Source organism: Bemisia tabaci, chromosome 5, assembly GCF_918797505.1.
Source record: "Bemisia tabaci chromosome 5, PGI_BMITA_v3".
NCBI classification, from domain to species: Eukaryota; Metazoa; Arthropoda; class Insecta; order Hemiptera; family Aleyrodidae; genus Bemisia; species Bemisia tabaci.
In genome coordinates this window covers 34,120,793-34,141,657 of record NC_092797.1, presented here as the reverse complement: position 1 = coordinate 34,141,657, position 20,865 = coordinate 34,120,793, and the positions used below count along the sequence as shown (strand labels likewise).

Below are 20,865 nucleotides of genomic sequence, written 5' to 3'. Positions count from 1 at the left end.
AAAATTCGCTCCCAGATTAGAATTTTTAAGCATCAAAATGTAAGTTTGAGCTTTCTTTCCGCCATTAGCATCCATGCAATTTCGAAACTTCAAACACGTATATCACGAAATAGCGAAAGCTGCACTTATGCGCCTTGTCCTCCAAGCCCCTCAAATGATACTTGATTTGTCCAGAGGTGTAATCGAAAGTCCGCAGAACGATTTGTCGCCACCTTAAGGCTCGTCTTCCCGGACTCCATCACACATATTGAAACAACGTAACACAGAGGCTAAGACGTTGGACTTAGGTGATTTCCGAAACTGTTGCGAGTTCATTTGGCGCCGTTGCTGGGGATCTGCTTAAACTCCGTTCATCCTGCAGATGCGTGTCCTTCAATCTGGTGATATCAAGGCTCATGAAAGTGGGTCGATCTAAATACGGCAGCCAATGATGTGCACGAAAGGGAGGAGATGAAGCGTGTCAACCTCTGCCTTTCTCTCTCTTCGTTCGGCCACTTTTTATTTTTTCGCTCATTTTTACGGACGGACCTATTTTTGAGATGTAATAAAGATGAGGGGGATGTCTAAGAGAAGTAGACTTTTTCACTTCTCTCAACAAATGTCTAGCTACGCTACTCGGGTACTTGAAATAATTATTCCCCATTTAGGCATAAACTTTTGCATAATACGACCCGACTTGGAGTCCTTAGATTTAATAGATAATCGCACCACCTCACAAAACGTTTTAAAGATAACAATCACTATATTATGACTCGGTGATTGTTGAAGGGATGAGAGTCAAATGGGCTCAATTGCATCATAGACATTGCTGAGGCTCATTTAAAATTTATTCATTTACTGAGGTGCAATAACAAATTTTCTTAAAAAAAGTTTCTGTAAATTTTCTTTGTGATTTGACGGAAATGTCCTGAAATTTTTTATCTAACATACACACTCGTTAATTAAAAAATAAAAATAGAAAAGGAAAAATTATCATACTACTTAAGAGTTGGCTTATCTAGAGACAATTGCCCGTCGATAGCCGCAAAAATCATGAAAATTGGGCCGGTAGAACGCTGGAACTAAGCGTTACCAGTTACGCAAAATTAGGAGGTCTCGGAGCTTATAGTATAGATTCTCTACTTACTTGCAGCTCATTCTTATCATTACAATGCTTAAAATTTTCTACACCAAATATGAAACGTTGATTTACGTCAGTTTGCATGCGTGGAATTTGAAAGCAAATGATCACTTATTTAGGAAAAAAATTTATAATTAAAAAAATGAATATAAATAATAGTGAATCAGAACATTAAATTTTCTGCAAGGAAAAAGCAATACCTTACATTAGGTTTTTCACATGGCGGGGGGAGGGAAAATACAGTTGTAAGAAGAATCGTTGCTACTCAGCGATCATTCCCACGTGACCACTTCAGGTGGTGAACATGTTTTCTGAGGATCAGAGACAATGCTTACCTGCAAAATGAGAGTAAAAAATATTTCATTCCTAAACTGCCGTGCTAAGGAAGAACGCCGTATGAACATTCGAGAGTTGCCAAATTTCCTTCGATATATAAAAAAAAAAAAAATTCTACGGGACTCACTGTGTTGCACTATTTATCAATCCATATATTCGCAAATTATCTACGCTTAACTTCTATGGTCCATTCCCTGTGAACGCGTGAAATGATTACGTTCATTCATATTCAGTGCCAATCATCCACTTACCAGCTATAGTCGAGAATAAAAACGACCATCTCACCAAAACAATCCCAGTCCAAATTCTAAAATTTGATATAGACATTGGACTAAATTTTACTTTTTTCTCTCATTTTGGGTTATTAGCCCACATCAAGTAAGGTTCAGATTTTCCATTTCCTTTTTCAAAAAGATGAATCCATTGCCTTACTGAGGTCTAAACAATAAAAAAAAAATGTTCTAAAACCTCCAATGATGGTTTACACCATGGTTTTGTTATGATCTAACACCCCAAAGGCGGAAAAAATAGAAATTTTCAAGTAATGAACGTGAAGCGCTCCAAAATGTCACACGCGCAAATTTGAATTTACGCGGGGGATTTTAAATCGCCGCCAAAAATTTCCAATCTAGCGCTTCACTCTAGCGGCGAAACTAGTAAACTCGAATGTAAACATTTCAGCACGATCCGGGAACCCTGTAAAATGATAACAGATATCACAACTCTTCCGTTCATGCAGATCAGTGCATAAAACTGCAATAATTTGTCTTAATATTTCATCAGTAAGTACTTGATTTATTGTAATCATTAGTTCTAAGAGTTACCTCCGCCTCTTTACCGTTCTTTAAAGTTAATCTTTTTTCCCGTTTCAGACTGAGTTCCTGTCTTTGACACTTGCTGTTCTGTCATTGCTAGAATGGAGAGTCTTAACTCAACGGAAACCAATAATTCCAGTGACGGTATTGTTGAAACCACTGACATATCCTCCCTTTCTAAACGTCAAAGGAAGAAGTTAGAGAAACACAAAAAATTTCTGGAAAATCGAGCGGTTAAAAGGTACAAAAGCTTAACCTGTCTTCACTTAATTCAAAGTTAAGCGGACATTGTTTTTCTCCCATCAATCATTTCATCTTTGTTCCACAAGAAAAGCTGGCCTGAGTAGATGCACTAGTTTCCAAGAACAATATAAAATTGATGTGGGGATAGGCTTGTGTAAGTTTATTATCTTCAACATGTAAGAACAAATTGTCCAAACTGCATCCGAATGTCGCTCATACTTTGACAATCTTGGCTTGCACGAGGATGAAAGAAGCAAGACAACGGCGTAAGTCCGCAATCACATGTCTAGTTAGCGATGTCTGAAAATCTTTGCCTCTATGTTATTTTTTTAAAGGAGAGCAAATTGACATCATTCCTTGAAGTTTTTGCAGAATTTTCTTTGCACAGGAAAGAAAAATCACGGCAGTTTCAAAGAATTGCCATTGGGTATCTTACTGTTTAAAAAATAAAGTATGACAGGACATCTGCAACGTTGCAAACCGAGTTATGTGATTGCTGACTTACACCGTCGAAGAGCTGTTTTAAGCACCAACTCCTTTCATTTTTCTTGCCCCAGGTACCTATATCGTTTTCCTCCAAGAGGAATTGTTGGAATGGGTATCAGGGCAGCAGAATTTCTCCGTACTTAGTTCTCATAATCTTTAGGATGTCTCATTTATCATCTCATCATTGAGTTTCATTTTAAGTATTTAGAGCTTGGACATCTCAAGCAATTTTGTGCTCCTCATTTGTATTTTTTGTATGTAAGTCGTTGTAATTTTTCTCTTTTGTTTTTTGTTTCACAGAAAAAAAGAACGAGAAATTCAAAAGCTAAAACGGAAGCTAAATAAGGACAATGATAAGCCAAACCGTAAATTTCTTAAGTCTCAGAAAATGGCAAATAGTAGTTGTAAAACAAGGATCGTTGTTGATTGCTCTTTTGATGATCTTATGAGCTGTAAGGTAAGTTTTTACATGAATTTCAAGAATGTTGAAATATCATCCTTCAAACTACAGTGTACTTTTTCACGCTGTTGACAGTGGAACTACAAAAATGCATATCTTGGTTTTTGATGCTGCAAACTTCATGTCATAATTCATTTTCTACATAAAAACATTAAATGTACTATCTTGAAAATCGTTATTTTTCCTCGATGTACGAAAAATGTTCTTTGAAAGTTTTAAGGGACAGACTTTGTTTGTTCTTCTTTGATAAAAAAAAGTGAGACTGGAGATTTTGAAACACAGCCAAAGCAATATGTATTTTGGCAGTTTCTTTGTCTGTATCAGACTGAATGCACAGGTGGCAAAGCGTTCACAGAAATAGGAAAATTTTGGTTAGATGGATAGCCAGAGTCATAAGTATCATTTAGACACCTAGATAAATCTTCAAAATGAACAACCCACCAAGCACTCATTATTGAGTTTAGCACTGAAGGAGAACCACAAACCAAGCATTTTTCTACCAAAGCAATCTAGAGAGATCGTTCATTTTCTTGATACCTGCTCAGAATATAAATATCTATCGCCTCTTGGTTGTTTTCTTATTTGGAAGGTAAAAATTTTTCCTAATTATGGAACTCAAAATATTTTAGTTCTAATTCTTTCTTACCAATTTTGTACATTTCCAGTTTTACTCCTGTTATTTACATTTTTTTTATGAAAATGTCAATTTTCCAGGATTTAGGTAAATGCACCAAGCAGTTAAACTTCTGCTATTGTGTCAATCGGCGAGCAGCAAACCCTGTCCAGTTTTACGTTTGTGATTTCAATGGCAAAATAAAAAAAGAAATGGAAAAAAATGAAGGTTTTGGGAACTGGGATGTGAGTATTTATCATTTTCTTGTACCTGATTTGAATGTAATTCATCCTACATGACAAAGGCTTGCCTTGCTGACTGCAGAGACGTTTTAAAAATGTTATTTTGGTCAATAAAACTGTGACAATGTTTTTGCAACGATCCTCGTTGCATAAATAATCAAAGTTTGATGCACTGGGTTAAGAGGAGAAGTTTTTGCACTAAAAAATGATCAATCAAGCAGTCAGCAGATTTTGACAAGATGGCCTGGTAACTTGTCCAGCAAAACAAGAAAGGTGATCACTTTCGAAAACTGCCCCTTTTTTGTGTAATTTTGCCACTTTGGGTTCCGTGCATCCCCTGTGGCCTGATTAGACTGGTCTCACCTTCGGCATGTAAAGATTGAAAGATGAGGAATACAATACGTCTTGAGCCTTTCCACTTTTTTTGTGCCCTTTCTAAGTAAATCTCTTGCATTTTTTAGAGCACTTACTGTCTCAAATTTTTGGTACCATTGGCAACTTTAGAAGCCAGCATCTATTGTTAGTATTGCCTCCTCACTGCATTTGGGACTCTCATTTCTAAAACTTGAATTCTTTTCTTTTTATCTACCCTTGACTCTCTTTTCAACAAAGTAACGGATTTTTCTCGAGTAATTTTTTTTAATTAAAATAATTTGTATAACAAATAGAGGCTAAAATAAATATTTCCTAAATTAAAGGCCAGCCCCATCATACTGTGATGTTGGCATTTTGTGTCGAGATCTTTAAATTATTTTACGCATCTCTGGACTTAATAATAGTGTTTTGTATCTTCGTTCTTTAATTCATTGATTCACTGGTGTCTTGTGCTAGGTTCATTTTGAGTCAGATCCTTACGACAAGGTCTTTGCCACCACGAAGAAAGAGGATTTAGTCTATTTATCAAGTGACTCCGACAATGTAATCGAGGAATTAAATGAGGAGAAAATTTATATAATCGGTGGTCTGGTGGACCATAACTCTCATAAGGTAAGTAAGCAAGGCATATATGTGTAGAATATTGTAATTGTTTGATCCATTCATTTTAAAGAGAAAAAGACAAAACTGGGCCCAGCTCATTATCAATTTACAAGTGTGTCCCTGATTCGGTAGAGGATGAGGTGTTCATTCATCTCACAAGTATTGCAGATGAGTAGACCCAGTTGAAGTAACTATACAAAAATTTAACTATACCTAGAACTAAGGTTGAACAAAAACTAAACTGGAAAAGCATCGACCCGCGTTAAGCAGCAAGGAATAATATTAGCAGTCAGAATTAAGAGCAGAAAAGGGAATAAGCTTCATTCAAAGAGAAAAAAAAAATATTCAAGAGTAATTTGAGGTATAAAAAGATGATCCACACTCTGGCATAACTCATTAATTGGGAGCCCACCCGCAGACTGTATTTCTAAGCCCCCCTCAATACCTCCCAGATGTGATTAAGAGATTTTTAAAACAAATTTGTTAAAATTTCAGCAGACATCTGGACCCCTTAGAGCCTTCTGCCCCCTCTTATTGCGGGTCCAACATTTCTGCCACTGCAAAGGAAAAAGGGATTTCATCGGTCTGCATCTATGTACCGACCTAAGTTTATCTCCCTCATTATTCTTTAAGCAAAGCCAAGTCTTGAATTTTCTGTGGTGTACTATGGTGCACTATTTTCTTTATTTTCTTGATAATTTATTTGCCTGCGGCTTTGTTTTTAGATTTTTGTGTTGTTAGGTATGCAATGATTGTCAATGTCAGTTCACTGAGACACACAGGATGCCCTCTCTAATTTCAGGAATCTTTTAATTTCAGGGGCTGTGTCTTAAAAAAGCTATGGATCAAGGTATCTCTCATGGAAGACTTCCCATTGACTCTTTTCTTAAACTAAAAACCCGGAAAGTCTTGACTGTTAATCATGGTAAGGAGGAGCAGAATCTTTTAATTTACTTTAAATAAAAGGGATTTTTTATTTCACCAAGATTTTAGCTGCATTTATGTGGTCTAATGAGTCATCAATTAGACTAAAATGACCTAGGTTGGGACCAATTATGGTGGCTCCTATGAATCTAATACTGATATCTGAGCTGTCAAGAGCAACATCACCTAACTGTTTGGGGGATAGATAGAATAAAGCATGACTGAATCATTGAGAGTTCAAAAATTCAAGTAGAGTGCAAGTTAAATGAAAATTACCGAGATCAACTCCTAAGTAAGATACTAATTTTTTAATTTAGCACTGGTTACAAAAAATTTCCTGCTAACAAGAAAAACCAGGGTTTACATGAATCAAATTGCACACCACGGCGGTTTTGGCAGGCATCTTATTAGAGCAGTGTCCCTTCCCTAAATTAGTAACATTATGCCGTAGAAGGTCAAGCTGAAAGGGATTGGAATAAGTAGGGAAGTTGAGTGTGTGCTTGTTCTTAAGTAGTGGCGAGGATTTTCCTTACAAGTGCCAAAGTCTAATCATGAACAATCAAATCCTATTTCCTCCACCAGGCCAGGGGCCCAATTATTGAAACTATGTCAGCCTGACACGATAAGACATAGCCCTATCTTAACCATGCAGTACATCGCAATTCGATGTCTTATTAGGCTGCTTTAAACTTTCAATAATCGGCCTGCTGGCATTTTTGGCCTATTTGCTCAAAAAATTCGTAGGCCAATTGTTGGCCATTTTTTAACCCTCAAATCAATCTAATTCAACTTTATTGCCTAATGGGAATCTTTTAAGCAGCATTTACCATTTTTTCGTACAGTGTCCTTTTCAATTCATCATGAGGTTTAAAGAAAAGGCCAGATTTGGAGAAGTCGTATAACCCTCACATTTTAAGAGCTTCATTTTTCAATACAAATGTCACTTTTTTAAATCATCCCTCTTTAAATTAAAAAATGTTCCAAGTTTGAGAATTCTCAGCGGCAGTTTCATGGCACCTGAATATATGTGGCTTGTCTCCATAATTAAAGGAGTTAAAGGTTTTCAGAATTGTTTAATTAAAATTAGTGAAGTAATTCAGTATCATTTTTTTTCAGTTTTCCAAATTTTGGTAGCGGTCTGCAATGGATCCTCGTGGAAAGATGCGTTTGTTCAAATTATTCCAAGTCGAAAGCAAGTAGGAGCTACTAAAACTGAACCTAAAGCCAAAGACATTGGGATGGAAGTGGTCGAAAACAACACCACAGACAACACCAGTGACATGCCACCAGATGAATTAGACAATCTCCCTTCCTCTAAAACAAACACAGACGAAGATAATCGATAAAATTATTTTCTCTACATTCGTTTTAATTTGGCTCTCAAAATTATCTGAAGAACGGTTATTTTCAGAGTTATTTTGATCCTATGGGTCAATTTTACCGTATGTAAATTTCCACTGAAGTGAATACATCTGCTTTAAGATTCAGATTAAGCGGCACCATCCAGGAATTTTGTGAAAAGGAGTGTGCTGACACTTTTTGAAAACAGACATTTTCAAAAATCAAAATTGTGTCACACATTTTTTTCCTAGCCCTCTGCACTAATATAAAAGTTGAATCTTGTCTTTTCACCCGCAAAATTAAGCGATTGAATCAAACATCAATCCATCCCAGTTTTTACTAAATAAACAATTTTGTTTGTAAAGATTGTATAAGAGCATGTAGATTTTTGTCGGATGTTGTCTTTCCTGCACCTCGTGAAAGAGCGCATTACTTCCTCACAGTTACCGCACTGCAGAGGTACCAGGCCTCTGCATTTGGTTAATGTAAATCCTTCTAAAAATAACGTTTAAAAAAACAGCTACTGCTTTTTAATTTGCAATGTAAGTGCATTTTTGTATGCATGTAAACTGACTTTCAATGTGCCTAAAACAGGAGTAAAATTTTCTTCAGATTTCTAACTTCTAATGCACCTTTGGATTTTGCGTAGAGTACATAGAGTTGTAATGTAAGTGGGAGAGCTGGCGCCATGTTCTACTAGACAAGTTCCGAGCCCGGTATGCGGGTCATTTTTTCGATACATATTTGATCCAAAATGGCGGTGTGGAATATGGCCGGGTCCCTGTGCATCGCAAACAATCGATTATGTATCGAAAAAGGGACCTGGCGCCGCACAGGAATCTTGGAATTTGGGTCCTGGAAATTGCTTAGAAGTGGCGCCAGCTCTCCCACTTATATTACGACTCTATGTACTCTATGGGATTTTGTTGTATCTATTACTAAGATGTATTGTTTCGTAATGTCTAATACGTTATTGAAAAAAATTTCTCATTTCTCATTTTCTCATTCAAATCATTGGAGGTCTTTATTAGTTGACGGAAGTGTATAAAATTTTAAAAAAAAGGAAAGGTGAGGAGAACAATATAACAGCAAAATTACTCTTGGTAAATATGTATATTAAATTAGCTAAAATAAAAACAATTCTTGGTAATAAAAGTAAAAGATTCATGAAAAACATCTAACAATTCTATAAAGGCATTTTGATCAGCTAATATTTTTTTATAATATTTGACTTAAAAGACAGATAAGTAATCCGGTAATACTTATTATTTTTAAGCTGCAATAATTTTGCTCGTCCAGATAGAAGTAAAAACCTTATTGATTGTATAATGCTTACATTCCTATGAGTGCCACCCTGATTTTGGAAGATTAAAGAAAAAAAATCTTTATTATCATGCCTAATCTGGTCATTTATCATTCCACTATGCAAAGAGGTAAATAATTTACGATATACATAGGTGTTTATCAATTAAACAATCGAGTGACTGATACAAAAAGATACTTCTTCTTTAATAGTTGTATAGCTTTGGCATCATGGGTGAAGATAGCCACTCCTGTTTCAGTTTGAAGGACAAAACATTTTTAACTTTATCTGAATCTAGTTTTGGAGGCTTACAATATAATTTTCGTGCACAGCTTACACAGACAACGAAATTTTTACTTAAACGTTTTAGCAAACAAAGAGAAGGAGTGGCTATGAATTGCAACAGTAAATATATGCGCAATAATCTGCCTCTGGTTAAAGATAAACATGTTTCTTATAATTTTAACTTGAGTAACACTTGCGTTTGAAATGAACAGAGGTAACAATATTAATGGGTATACCAATTTCAGATTCTTTGGTTGAGAGCCTAGCATATTTTAACTCTAAGCCAGTGGGTACTTTCAGGAAAAAAATACAAACCAAGCATGAAGATACCTAAGCAATTAATGCGCACACACAAAGTTTCTTTCAGAAAAAACTACGGCAAACTTTTATGCTTGATGAACATATTTTTAAAATAATTACACAATTCATCTTAAAATCACAAGACTTGATTGAAAAGGAGTTTGAAAGTACTCTTTGCTTGGTTTAAATATTTTGAAGCAATAAATACTCTGAGGCACTACGGAAAGAGAAAAAAAAGTTTGGTTGATCTGATGAGGATGATTTTGAAGTGTATAAAAAATTTGCATCATCTTTCAGTAAAGTACATTTAAAATTAATTTTGAAAACCGATTAATACTAGAGGGCGAAAGCAATCAAAAATTTCGGCAAGTTAATACTTCCATAAGTGCTTCAGAAGTGCCATCGATCTTGATGACAAAATCTTGGGTGAGAGTGACAACAGGAAAATAAGGTGGATGTGCCCCCCTCAGGCACATGATGGAAGTACATACAGGAAACTAATAAAGAAAAATTTTCAATTAGTTGAGTGCCTATCATTTTTTCTCTGAAAAGGCACTTACATTCATAACAAAAGATAAATGGAAGGACTTGGTTTGACATCTCTTAACCACCTCACTATCGTTTAAAATGAATCCTGTTTTAAGAGAGATAGGATAAAGCTAGTCTTAGAATAATAAGTAGAATTAATTTTTTGGAGAGTTCACAGATTAACGTTTGTAGAGGAGGACCTTACAAATATCATGCGTTAGCCTCTGTTGTCACCGTGGCTCAAAGCAACAATAATGCTTTTTTAAGTTGGGGAGAGAACTGTAATTAACAATCCTACCGATCTTTGAGTTTATAATTTTCCTGACTCCTGAAGCACGAATGAATACGAAGAGTTAACAAAAATAAAAATCTTCAGATTATATAAATACACAACTGTAAATAAAAATATAGGTGTAGCATCATAGCTTAATGCCTAATATAGACTAAAAAATAAAAATTTAAATTTAACAAACAAAACAAATCAACTAGTTATTTGGTGCACAGTATTTACATAAATAGAATTAATGAAAAATAGATTTCTTTTTATTTAGAATACATGGAAGTATTTTAAAAAAATAGGTATGTATCCAGTGACAAATTAGGCCAAAATTTGAGGGCAAACAATTTGAAGGAGTATTACATGGGAGAAAACTTCAAACCTGCAACAAAAACCAATTGTGATTGTGTTACACATTATTGTGTACAAATTAATATTCCAAAACCTCATAAAAAGAAAACAAGGCTCTACATTATATTTTATGAGAGACACAGTAATTTTCTGTCTTATTATCTCACACACAGAAATTTAGTCACAAAATTAAAAACAATTAAGTGAGCTTCAAATAGGACTTTAATTATTCAAACTGATTTTTAAACTTGCTCTAATGGGATAAAGTTGCTCTAATTTCGCTTTTTTTACTATCAGTGTGCACTAATTGCATATCAAAGAAAAACGAATAAGCAAAATAAAATGACTTACCATAGCAGATTTATGAAGATTGCATTTCAGCACCTTGGTTAATTATACATAGGATTCAACGGGATTAAGTACAGACTAGTTACGCAACGCGTTGAACATAGTTGCCGGGAAAAGTACCAAAGGCACCTGTACGCTGGCTTGAACCAACATACCATCCATCGTCACATTTTTCTATGACATACACTGTATCGCCTTCTTGCAACTCAAGTTCATCTTCATTTTGCGGACGGTAGTTATAAAGAGCTCGGTATCTGAAAAAAGAGCCAATTTTCATTACTTCAGGGAACGATTATTTGAGCTCATTTTAGAAACAATGTGGTGAGAATTGAACCTATGAGACCATTCTTTCAAAAGAGAAAATTGCTTAAAAGTATGTTCTTTGCGAGTTAAAAAAGAGTTGCAGCTTTATGAATAAAGGCAAAATTATGCATACTTAGGGAATTATAAACAAATTTGATCTTGTGAAATTAAAATGGAAGGAAATTTGTTGTACTGTTTTTTTTTCCCCCAAAAGTGCCCCCAGTCAGAGCTACGCCCCCTCCCCTTAAATTTCGGAAAGTAAATCTTTTTCTTGAATTTTGGCAACGGCTGTGAATCAAATCCATGAAAATTTATAATCCCCTGTAATTTTATGCCCTGAATTCATGAATGATCTAAAAAAATCAAAATCTCAATTTAAAGAGGAAATTTGGGGGTCTTTCAGCTCCTGCAGTCTGGCCGTCTAACCCTGGATAACCCTGTATATGAGTAATTACAATTCCTTACATTGGTGCGTAGTGTTGTTAAAAAGTTTGCATTGCAAGGTAAAGACTAAAGATATTCAAGCTTGAAACAAAATGATGTTTCCCTAGGCTATCAGGAAGTCAAACAATCCAGCAATGTCTTTGGACTCTCTCGAAAAAAATAAAAGGAATGAGTCCAACTTACGGTATAGGATCTGACTGGGTGTCTATGTGTAATGTTTGATTGACTAGAGACATATCTTGTTTTCCGTCAAGTCTATCGCTTGATCCATCGCTCTGAAAAAAGATAATTAGCAAAAAATTGGATTATTTCCTTCTTACAGTATGTAATATCAAATCCGAGTTCAATGATATATATTGTAAATTCATTTGGTTGAAAGTTCAGCAACTTTAGCAATATTTTGAACGCCAGTTTAGAAGACCCAGCGAAGATTTCCAGTTGTTCCTAAAGAACTACGACTACAGTCTGCGACATGAAAAGCGGGCAGCTAAGGAACGATGTCAGGTAAGCGGCTTTATCTATCGTTTAGAAGTGAAACGCAGTCATATTGGCACATTTAAAGGACCCTAGCTTGCTAAAGCCAATTAATCCTTGGACATGTTTAGACAATAGGTCGAGTTGCTCACCTGACTACACGCCTTGGTTGCCAATTTTTGTGTTGTAGACTTAATTTTTTATGAGAGAAATTACTGGAGGTATTGTAAAAAGACAGATTTTATACACTGATTTAAAAAAAAATCCGTATAAAACAAGTAAACTCCAATGAAAGGAGCACATCGATATCTTTAAAAGTTAATAAGTTATCGAAACCTCCTGCAAGCCGCACTTCGATATCTAGTTCAATTCTCTCGCAGGAAAATTTAACTCACTAATCACAAGGGAGAGATCATGCAGTGTCCCTCCTTGATTTTAAATGGAACTTTGCCAAAAGTTTCTTTATACAAGGCTAAAGGACTCTTATTTAGCTGTTTTTGCGAGGGGCCGAGACGACCATAAAATTAGGAGAGAATGGAAAAGAGAAGGAAATACTGAAATTACAACAAACCATTGAGTGTAGTTGAATAGGCTGACTTGAACCATTGGAAAGACTTGAATGGGTGACCGGAGTGGCAGGAGTTGTGGGTCTTACAGGACTGACTACAAGAAACAAGAGAATACCAAAAATAAGATAAGTCCATGACGGAAAATTGAACGAGAGAATGAAAAGTTTAAATAACTGCACAAAGTTTACAATGACAGCATAAGAGGATGTCAAATTATGTTAGGATTTTGTATTTTTAGGATATTACTTTCCATTTTAAAGAAAAAGTAAGGATTACATAAATAAATGTATTACGAGTCACTGGTTTTATGACTCATTAAAATACAAATAATTTTTTCTTGGATTGAGTCTTCAGGTTTGATTCAAACAGATTAATCATAATATTCATCCATCTCATACATAATAAATGAGATTGAGGATCACATGCGTGAAAAAGGGAAGAACTTTATTTTCTACGACAAATTAGACTCAATTATGCTAAAAGGAACCACGTACAAATACATAGGCTCTGCATGCTACATAGCTGCTTTTGACTTGAATGCATCGATTATGACCTCTATAATGGCACCCATTGCTTCAAAGTTGCAAGTGCCCACCACCAATGTGTCACTGCTGGCCTGTAGAATTTTTCATTCGCAGGCTACGACTGGCTATTACTTTCACTACTGGTACATGATTATTACTCGGGTGATTGCAAGAGTGCAGTTTATAAAAGGAAATGTCATGAGCTCATAGACTGCAAAAAGTCAACATTTATTCACCAATAACCTATGAACATGAACATTTTTTGCAGAAGAGTATCCTGACCTTCGCGGAATGTAAATGCATATCCAGCATTGAGGCGACTCCATAGAGTCTAAATCTAAAGTGAAATTCAAAGACATACTGAGAAATACTTACAAGCTCTTTCTCCTGGCTCGGTAAGAACTTCAACATAAGAGACAGGAAAGATGCCTCGCCTATTTCCTATTCGCCCTTCAAACCAATTACTGTCAACTCTCCTTGTTAAAACTACCAACTCTCCTGTAAAATAAAAAGAAATCAGTAACAAACTTTGATGATGTAAACTTCAGAGGATAACATCAAATTGCAGTTTCAATTATCTTTAATTAATATTAATCATAAATCATTTTGTAGGGGGAATGTTCAAGTAATATGCAACGAATTCTTTATCATCTCTGACTTAAGGCTTCCTCTCATCAAAACGCAAATGAGAAGTCCCTTTTATGACTTACGTAACACTCAGCAGTGCCTTCCTTCTATTTTTAGTGGCTTTCTTGACAAAGAGACACTTTCATAACTTCATCCCCCAAAATATTGCGCTATCTTCAAAGTAGGACTACTACATGACAGCCCCCAAAATTCAAAATGTACTGCTCAAATGTTCTTAAATTCATACATCAATTGAACCATTTGTTCATAAAAAGGCTCCAACATCAAAATATCTTCAGCTTCGAACACTGTGATAGATAAAGGAAACCAAGGATTACAGGGTTTTAACACATACACCTTTTTGTGAATAAATGGTTCAATTCCAAAAAAATAGCCGTAAAGTTTTACTCCTTACTTACTCTTCAGCAGGAATCTAAAATATTCATATTCACACTTTTTTCTTGTTTTTCTAAAACTGAGATTCACAATGATTTATGACTACAATTTTTTATTGAGAAAAGAGAAAAAATAATTTACCTTTCACAAGTGAGAGCTCAAGGTGAGACTGAGCGATGAAATTAAACTTTGCTCTAGCTTGACCTTCGGTTGGTTTTTTTGGTATTGTTCTGATATTGTCGTACGGTATGATCTAAACAAAAACAAGGATAGAAAAATTAGGCATGTTTTTATTAAAGAATTATTGACATGTTAAAAGAGATCATATCGAATCTTTTACAGCCCATTAAGGGGTCATTTGTGATATTAGAAGGAAATTAATGCTTCTTGATTTTAAAAAATTAATAAAAAACTGTGATCTTGAGCTAATTAAATAAAACAAAAAGAAGTCTCCCGCTAAGTTTGAGGAAAAGGTAATTCTAAGAGACAGATTAAAACAATCGATCGAATACTTTTTCAAAGTGAATAGTTTAGCAGGAGAGTGTCAAAGATATTTTATTGCGGATTTAGTAGAAAAACTACACACTGTAAGAATTATTTAAAATATAGATATAAATGCAGCTTTGATACTCAGGCTGGTGTTTTTTCAAAAAGGAAAAATCTTTGAAGAATGAAGAAGCTAGATAATTTTACCTCAACATAGTTGATTGGGAAGAGCCCTATCATGGCATTATGTTCTCCTTCATACCAATTTTTGTCAATCTGTCTCCGTACAAATATAATATCACCTCGGCGAAAAGACAGCTCTCTGAAAGCAAAAAAAAGAGGAAAAAATTAGAACTTTGATACTTTAACTGAGCAAAAATTCCCTACTTCAAAATCCAGATGAGTAAACTTGCAAACAAGAGGTTGCCTTAGAGCTATCTCTGTGCTGAAAAAATTTTTATGCACTCCATAATCCATCTCATCATCAACACTCAACAGGGTGTCTAGTTTTTTTTCATTTCGGGAAATCCTGATATTTCCGGATTTTTTACTGCTAAATCCTGATTTCATAAACTTTCCAAATCCTGATCAAATTCTGATTTTTTGCGGAGAAAAATTAAAATTTCTGCATAAGTGTATGCGAAAGCATAAATTAATCCGATTGGACGGCCGACTTTTCTCAAATCCTGATATTATGACCGATTTTTCCTCAAATCCTGATAAAATCAGGATTAAATCTTGCTTAACCTCAAATCCTGATAGAATCGGGAAAATCCTGATGCTAGACACCCTGTCAACATCCATGACATAGTAGATGGAAAATTATTCCTCACTATTGTACTTCACGAGACAAGAAAATTAAACTTAAAGATTATTTTTGATCACTATTAGGTAAACAAAAACTGTCCAGGAGTACTCTCCTTACAAGGGCAAAATACAACTTGTCTCATTATAAATTTACAAGATTTAATATTCAAGGATACTTATACATATTTTCTAGTTCTAAAAGAGGAAAAATGTAAAAAAAAGAAAAAAAAAAGAAGAAAAATATTTACCTGGATGATTGTCCAACAAAATTATACAAGGCTCTTGCAACTAATTTTGGTTCAGGTGTTCGATCGCGTTGTCGAGAAATGGTGGGAGATTCATCTGGGAAGAAATCATCGTATCTGTTTAATGGGATTGGAGACTTCTGGGATGGTCTGTAAAATGAGAATAAGAAGTTCCGATCATGGTAGGGTGTAGACAAAGGCACAGAAAATAAACAGGAAACCAGGATGAACACAGTAAAAATATTTGAAATGATGGCCAAAGACTGTGAGGAAAAACAGCCACATTTTTAAAATATTTTTCAAAGGTACGAGTAAATATGCCATTCCAAAACTTTTTGGATTTACTTAGTACCGAGACTGGTTCTATAACTCAAAAACCAAGATAGCTAGAGGCTTGATCTTGGTTTCATTTGAAAGATCAATTCAATATCTATCGATTGAGACCAACATCAAAACTTTTGGTCAAATATTTCAAAAGTTACAACAATTTTTGTAAAGAAAATATTTGGACCCCCTACCGTTTTTAATGACTATTTTCTCTTGCCAGGAACACTCTCTAAATAATGAATGATCAGTGCACGGTTCTTTTGCAACTAGTCATGGCAAAACCTAATTGATTTGGAAACAATGTCAAGCCGTCGTCGTCCAACTACGGGTATAAGGGTTCGAAGTCCACGGGGAAAGAATGAACCGTCGGTCAGCCACCCACAAAAAAGCTGGGAAATTTTCGGCAGTTGTTGACAGTTCACAGTGCGTGCGTGGTCTACGCTACAGATATTGAGTGATTTTGTTTCTGTGTTCGAAATGTTTGATACCACTGCATTATCTCTTTCCATGATGATATTAAAATGTAGTTCTCTATTTTTAAGATTCATTTAAACTTGACCTTGTTTTCAAACCATTACCTGTGATAGTGTTCTTCACGTTCGATTCAATTTGGCAAAATTCATTCTGCTCTTGATTAGTCATGATAGACAGTAAAATAAATGCACTTAGCAGTAGATAGGATGAGAGGAAATAAAACTTACATAAAATGATCAGTGTGTCTTCTGCTTGATATATCATGTAACTCTTGAAGGTACTTGCGACGCCTTTCCTCTTGGTAAAGGCGTTGCATTGCTTCTGCTTGTCGCCTAGCCAGTTCATCTTCTGAGAGGGCCTCTTTCACTTCAGCAAGAACGGGACGCCGGTACTGGAGGGTAACTGCAGATTCAGCATAGCGACCAGCCGGTGATTCTGTTGAAAAAACAAAATTCGTAAATTAATATGCAATCAAAAATATATTATAACACTAAATCAGTAATGCTCCGATCAAATCAATGTTGATTGGAAGAATCAAAATTTTGCCTAAGGTCGATCGTTTTTTCCCCCTTACCTACAAGCTACATCTACCGATTAAAAGACGAAACAGTCAACAGATTTTCAAGTTATGATAAATAAAATCTACTCTAAGTATATTGAAAAAGGAAAGTTTTTCCATTGATAGAGGGAAGAGAAGCCTACCTAAGAAAGTTTAAAAATGCTATTCCTATTTTCCAAAGTAAATTCACTATTGCAGTTGATTAGAGGAACTGAAGGTACACACCCTTAGAAATCCTATTTTCTCTCTGTTAGCAAAAGGAGAAGGGATACTCTTTAGATTGCTTACGTTACTTCTGCTAGTCATTTCTCAGCCAAAAAAAGAAAAAAATCAGAAAGAAGAGTATGTTAATAAAATTTTAAAGAGCACTTTAAGTGCTTGTACGAAACAGTTATTGAGTAATCTGCAGTAATAAAAAAAACTCATCAAGGCATGCTGCACCATGCAGAAATATTGCCAAAGACAAAAAGCAGTTATAGAATTACTTTTTGAGATGAGAAAGGACCCAGTGACCCCTACAAAGAGGGCGTAAGGTTTTCTGCCGGCATGGAGAGATCACTTTCCTTCAGGACTACACAATATTCTCTTCTTTTTCAACAGACAATTAAATGAGTGCGTAAATCAAATCATTTTCCGACATCGATGTCACCTTTTGTGTAACATGAGGGAACCTAGAAAAATTTTGTGGCGGAAACAAGGACCCGCATTTACCCTTCGTGGGGTTCTAATAGTATTGAGAACCTACATACGAATACGATCACATCTTTACAGGGGAGCCTTTCTGGGGGGGGGGGGGGGGGGGGCTTTTATGGTGACACTCCCCCCCCCCCCTCCCGATTATTGAAACTATGTCGGCATGACAAGATATAGCCTCATCTTAACCATGCAATAAATCGCATTTCGATGTCTTATCGGGCTGCTTTAGACTTTCAATAGTTGGCTCCCCTCTTAGCTACGTCTATGCTTGTGTATACAATTTAAGAAAAACAATTATCAAGGAGGGCTTTTACATTGTGCGGTCACGGTAATAAACATCTACCGGATAATGTCCGGGCCGCGTAACGCAACCAGTGGCGTGGCGTGAATTGCGATTTATCGATTGTTATGCCATATAAATCCATGGAAAAGGATCGATGAACAGGTTGTTCGCAGCGAACACCTTAATAATCGATTCTTTACCATAGGTTTAAATGGAATAACACTCGATATATCGCAATTCACGCCACGCCACTGAACGCAACGTTGCGTGCTTCTTTGTCTGACGAGTCAAATCAAAGCTCGGAGCTTCTTGGCCGGTGCTATTTAATCATAGGACACGCACCTGCGGGTCGATTGTTGAATTGTTATCGAATGCTTCTGATCGATAAATCCCTATCTTACCAACGTTATATATCGATCAAGGTCATTCGATATCGATTCAACAATCGAGGAGCTGCTGATATCTCTGGTAAATGGACGTATTTCTATCAAACGGAACTATGTGCATTAAAACATTAGCCCTGAGACCCATAAGAATATATGCATAACAGGGCTCACTTCATAATGCACACAGTTCCGTTTGATAGAAATGTGAGATAACGCCTGGCGCTAAAAAATACCGAGTCTCGTTGCTGATAACGCTGTCACCGTTTGAGAAACCTAAACTGACAAATAGCACCTGGTGCGGTGCGATCATCTTCAGCGAGGTAGAGTAAAAAGCAATCTGTTACGATGAAGAATAAAACTTCAGACGGACAAAAATGTAAGAATGGGAGAAAAATCGTCTCAAGGGAGAAAAAAACTACTACAAACTCTCGATGTTAAGGCTGTTCGGTCGGCTGATCAATCGCCTGTCTCGCGTGTACGCATTAGTAAAAGTTTCTCAGGCTCGAAAGACTTTCCTATGCCTGTAGCTCAAATAGTATAATCAATAAAATGAAGGCGCACTGAGATTCATGCTCTGCATGTGTTCTCGCCAATTAACGAAGGCTTTGTTTTTCTCTTAGAGTTAATCTGTCAAAATGGAGAGGGAATAAAGGAAAAATGAAGAAAAGTAGAGAGAAGAAGGAATGAAAAGAATTAATTTGAAATTATCAAAAGAACGGAGAGGAAAAAAAATAACCCCAATTTCACGATGAGCACGTCAGGAAAATCCAAAAATCCAGTCTGTAACGCAGAATTTACGCAGTCTGTACCACGTACATGTTCAAAAGCTTTTCCAGCACTTTTTCCTGTATCGCTCTCGTCGTTGTTGGCAACCAGCGGGCTGATTATTGCAATTGATGGACAAAGCAATATACAAAGAAGACAAAAAGGATATGGAGGGATTCCATGGGTGGAAGCGGGTGGTTGCAACGGACAAAGGGCGTAGGTAATAGACTAACTAAAGGCAATCCACGAGAGACCCGATAGTTTGTGCAGCATTTACCCCCTTAGCTAGTCTATAAGAACCACCAATTTCAACCAATGGAATCGCTCTATATTCCTTATGTTTTCTACATCTATAGCTTTGTCTATGAAAATCAATGATCGGCCCTAGATACTGATAACGAAAAAAATCGTGCCAGCGGTGCGGGAAAGAAAACTCGCTCGGATCCGGTCACGCAAATTGAGTGTTAAGGAGTGCATCTCAAACTTCCCTGTGAATCGGAATTTTCCTACGATTTTACTACCGAAAATTCAAGTAATTTGTCCGAGTCTTCAGGGCGCAACAGACCAATTTTATTGATGTCCAGGCCGACGAAAAGAAAAAACGACTGTCAGAATCCGAAAGAGGTTGTTCCATCTACCATTGAAACTGGGCCCAGAATGAAATCTCCTCATCTTTTCAGGTATCAAAGGGCATGGTCAGGGACACCCAAAAATGGTTGAATTTTTTCCAAATTCCCCCCTGGGGAGGGGGGGCGGGGGGTTATATGAAAAACGGTTTTTTGGCTCATAACTTTTGAACGGTTTGAGATATCGATTTGAACTTTTTTTAAATGAAAGGTCGTTTAAAGAGCTTTCTTTTGGTATATTATGTTTAATAGTTAGGTCAATTTTTGACCAATTTATGGCCTGTCAAAAATTTTCCATGAGTCCAAAAATCAGATTTCTGTAGTTTAGAGCAGCGACGATCGCATGCAGATGAACAAAAAACTGTTCAACTTATAGCCCTCTCTCTGACGGTTAAAATGAGCCCAAGATCATCTTGGGGAAACGATTTGTCTCCGAGTTATGCTTCTTCAAAGTTGGCGCGGCGGGGTCCGCTTCCGCGGGGCAGCGCTCCGGAGTACGATAGTTCACTCCCACCCCCCTCCCGTCATGCCACGCGACGCAAACCGAGGAAGACTACCTTTAATGATCATTTGAACAGATAAATGCACACAATATACGCTATTATGTTGTACAAGTATTATTAAAATTATATTAATATAATAAATAGAAGAGTGGAATCTCACCGAATTTATCATCACCGCAATCCATAGGATCATCGGCAGTGTGATCCGCATTTTCATCCTCATCTTCGTCGTCTGAAAAGCCAAAATCGACTTTTCTGAGAGGGAAGCACTCGTTCAAAAAGGCTGAAGGCGCTGGTTTTTTGTGATAGCGCCCGTAAAACAAATACCACAGTATAGTTACGACGTGAGCACAAGGATTGATGGTACGCGCACCGTTCTTACATGTGCAGTAACTTGCTTTAATGGCCTCGCTGGATTTTT

At 36.2% G+C, this 20,865-nt stretch overlaps 2 protein-coding genes across 4 annotated transcripts in view; one reads left to right on the top strand and one right to left on the bottom strand.

The window, feature by feature from the left end:
* The first annotated feature begins 2,102 nt into the window (after positions 1-2,102).
* Positions 2,103-7,936, top strand: LOC109037385 (tRNA methyltransferase 10 homolog A). 2 transcript variants are annotated; one of them, XM_019052012.2, is made up of 7 exons: positions 2,103-2,238; positions 2,329-2,512; positions 3,301-3,457; positions 4,175-4,318; positions 5,147-5,302; positions 6,113-6,218; positions 7,334-7,936. In XM_019052012.2, the coding sequence occupies exons 2-7, from the start codon at positions 2,373-2,375 to the stop codon at positions 7,561-7,563; spliced, it is 933 nt and encodes a 310-aa protein (XP_018907557.2). In that variant the 5' UTR covers positions 2,103-2,238; positions 2,329-2,372; the 3' UTR covers positions 7,564-7,936. The 2 variants fall into 2 exon arrangements, with proteins under 2 accessions (XP_018907557.2, XP_018907558.2); XM_019052013.2 differs by having other exon boundaries at positions 2,116-2,238; positions 2,307-2,512.
* Positions 7,937-8,652: 716 nt separating this feature from the next.
* The window catches only part of LOC109037384 (Cbl-associated protein), an 84,242-nt gene continuing 72,029 nt past the window's right edge, over positions 8,653-20,865 (bottom strand). For both annotated transcript variants that reach the window (XM_019052007.2, XM_019052008.2), the window contains 9 exons: positions 16,854-17,061; positions 15,829-15,975; positions 14,981-15,095; positions 14,429-14,540; positions 13,640-13,762; positions 12,743-12,834; positions 11,881-11,972; positions 10,954-11,204; positions 8,653-10,633 (listed from right to left, as the gene is read on the bottom strand). In XM_019052007.2, the coding sequence (XP_018907552.2) occupies positions 11,033-11,204; positions 11,881-11,972; positions 12,743-12,834; positions 13,640-13,762; positions 14,429-14,540; positions 14,981-15,095; positions 15,829-15,975; positions 16,854-17,061 (1,061 nt within the window). In that variant the 3' untranslated portion in view covers positions 8,653-10,633; positions 10,954-11,032. The remainder of the gene's footprint in view (positions 10,634-10,953; positions 11,205-11,880; positions 11,973-12,742; positions 12,835-13,639; positions 13,763-14,428; positions 14,541-14,980; positions 15,096-15,828; positions 15,976-16,853; positions 17,062-20,865) is intronic.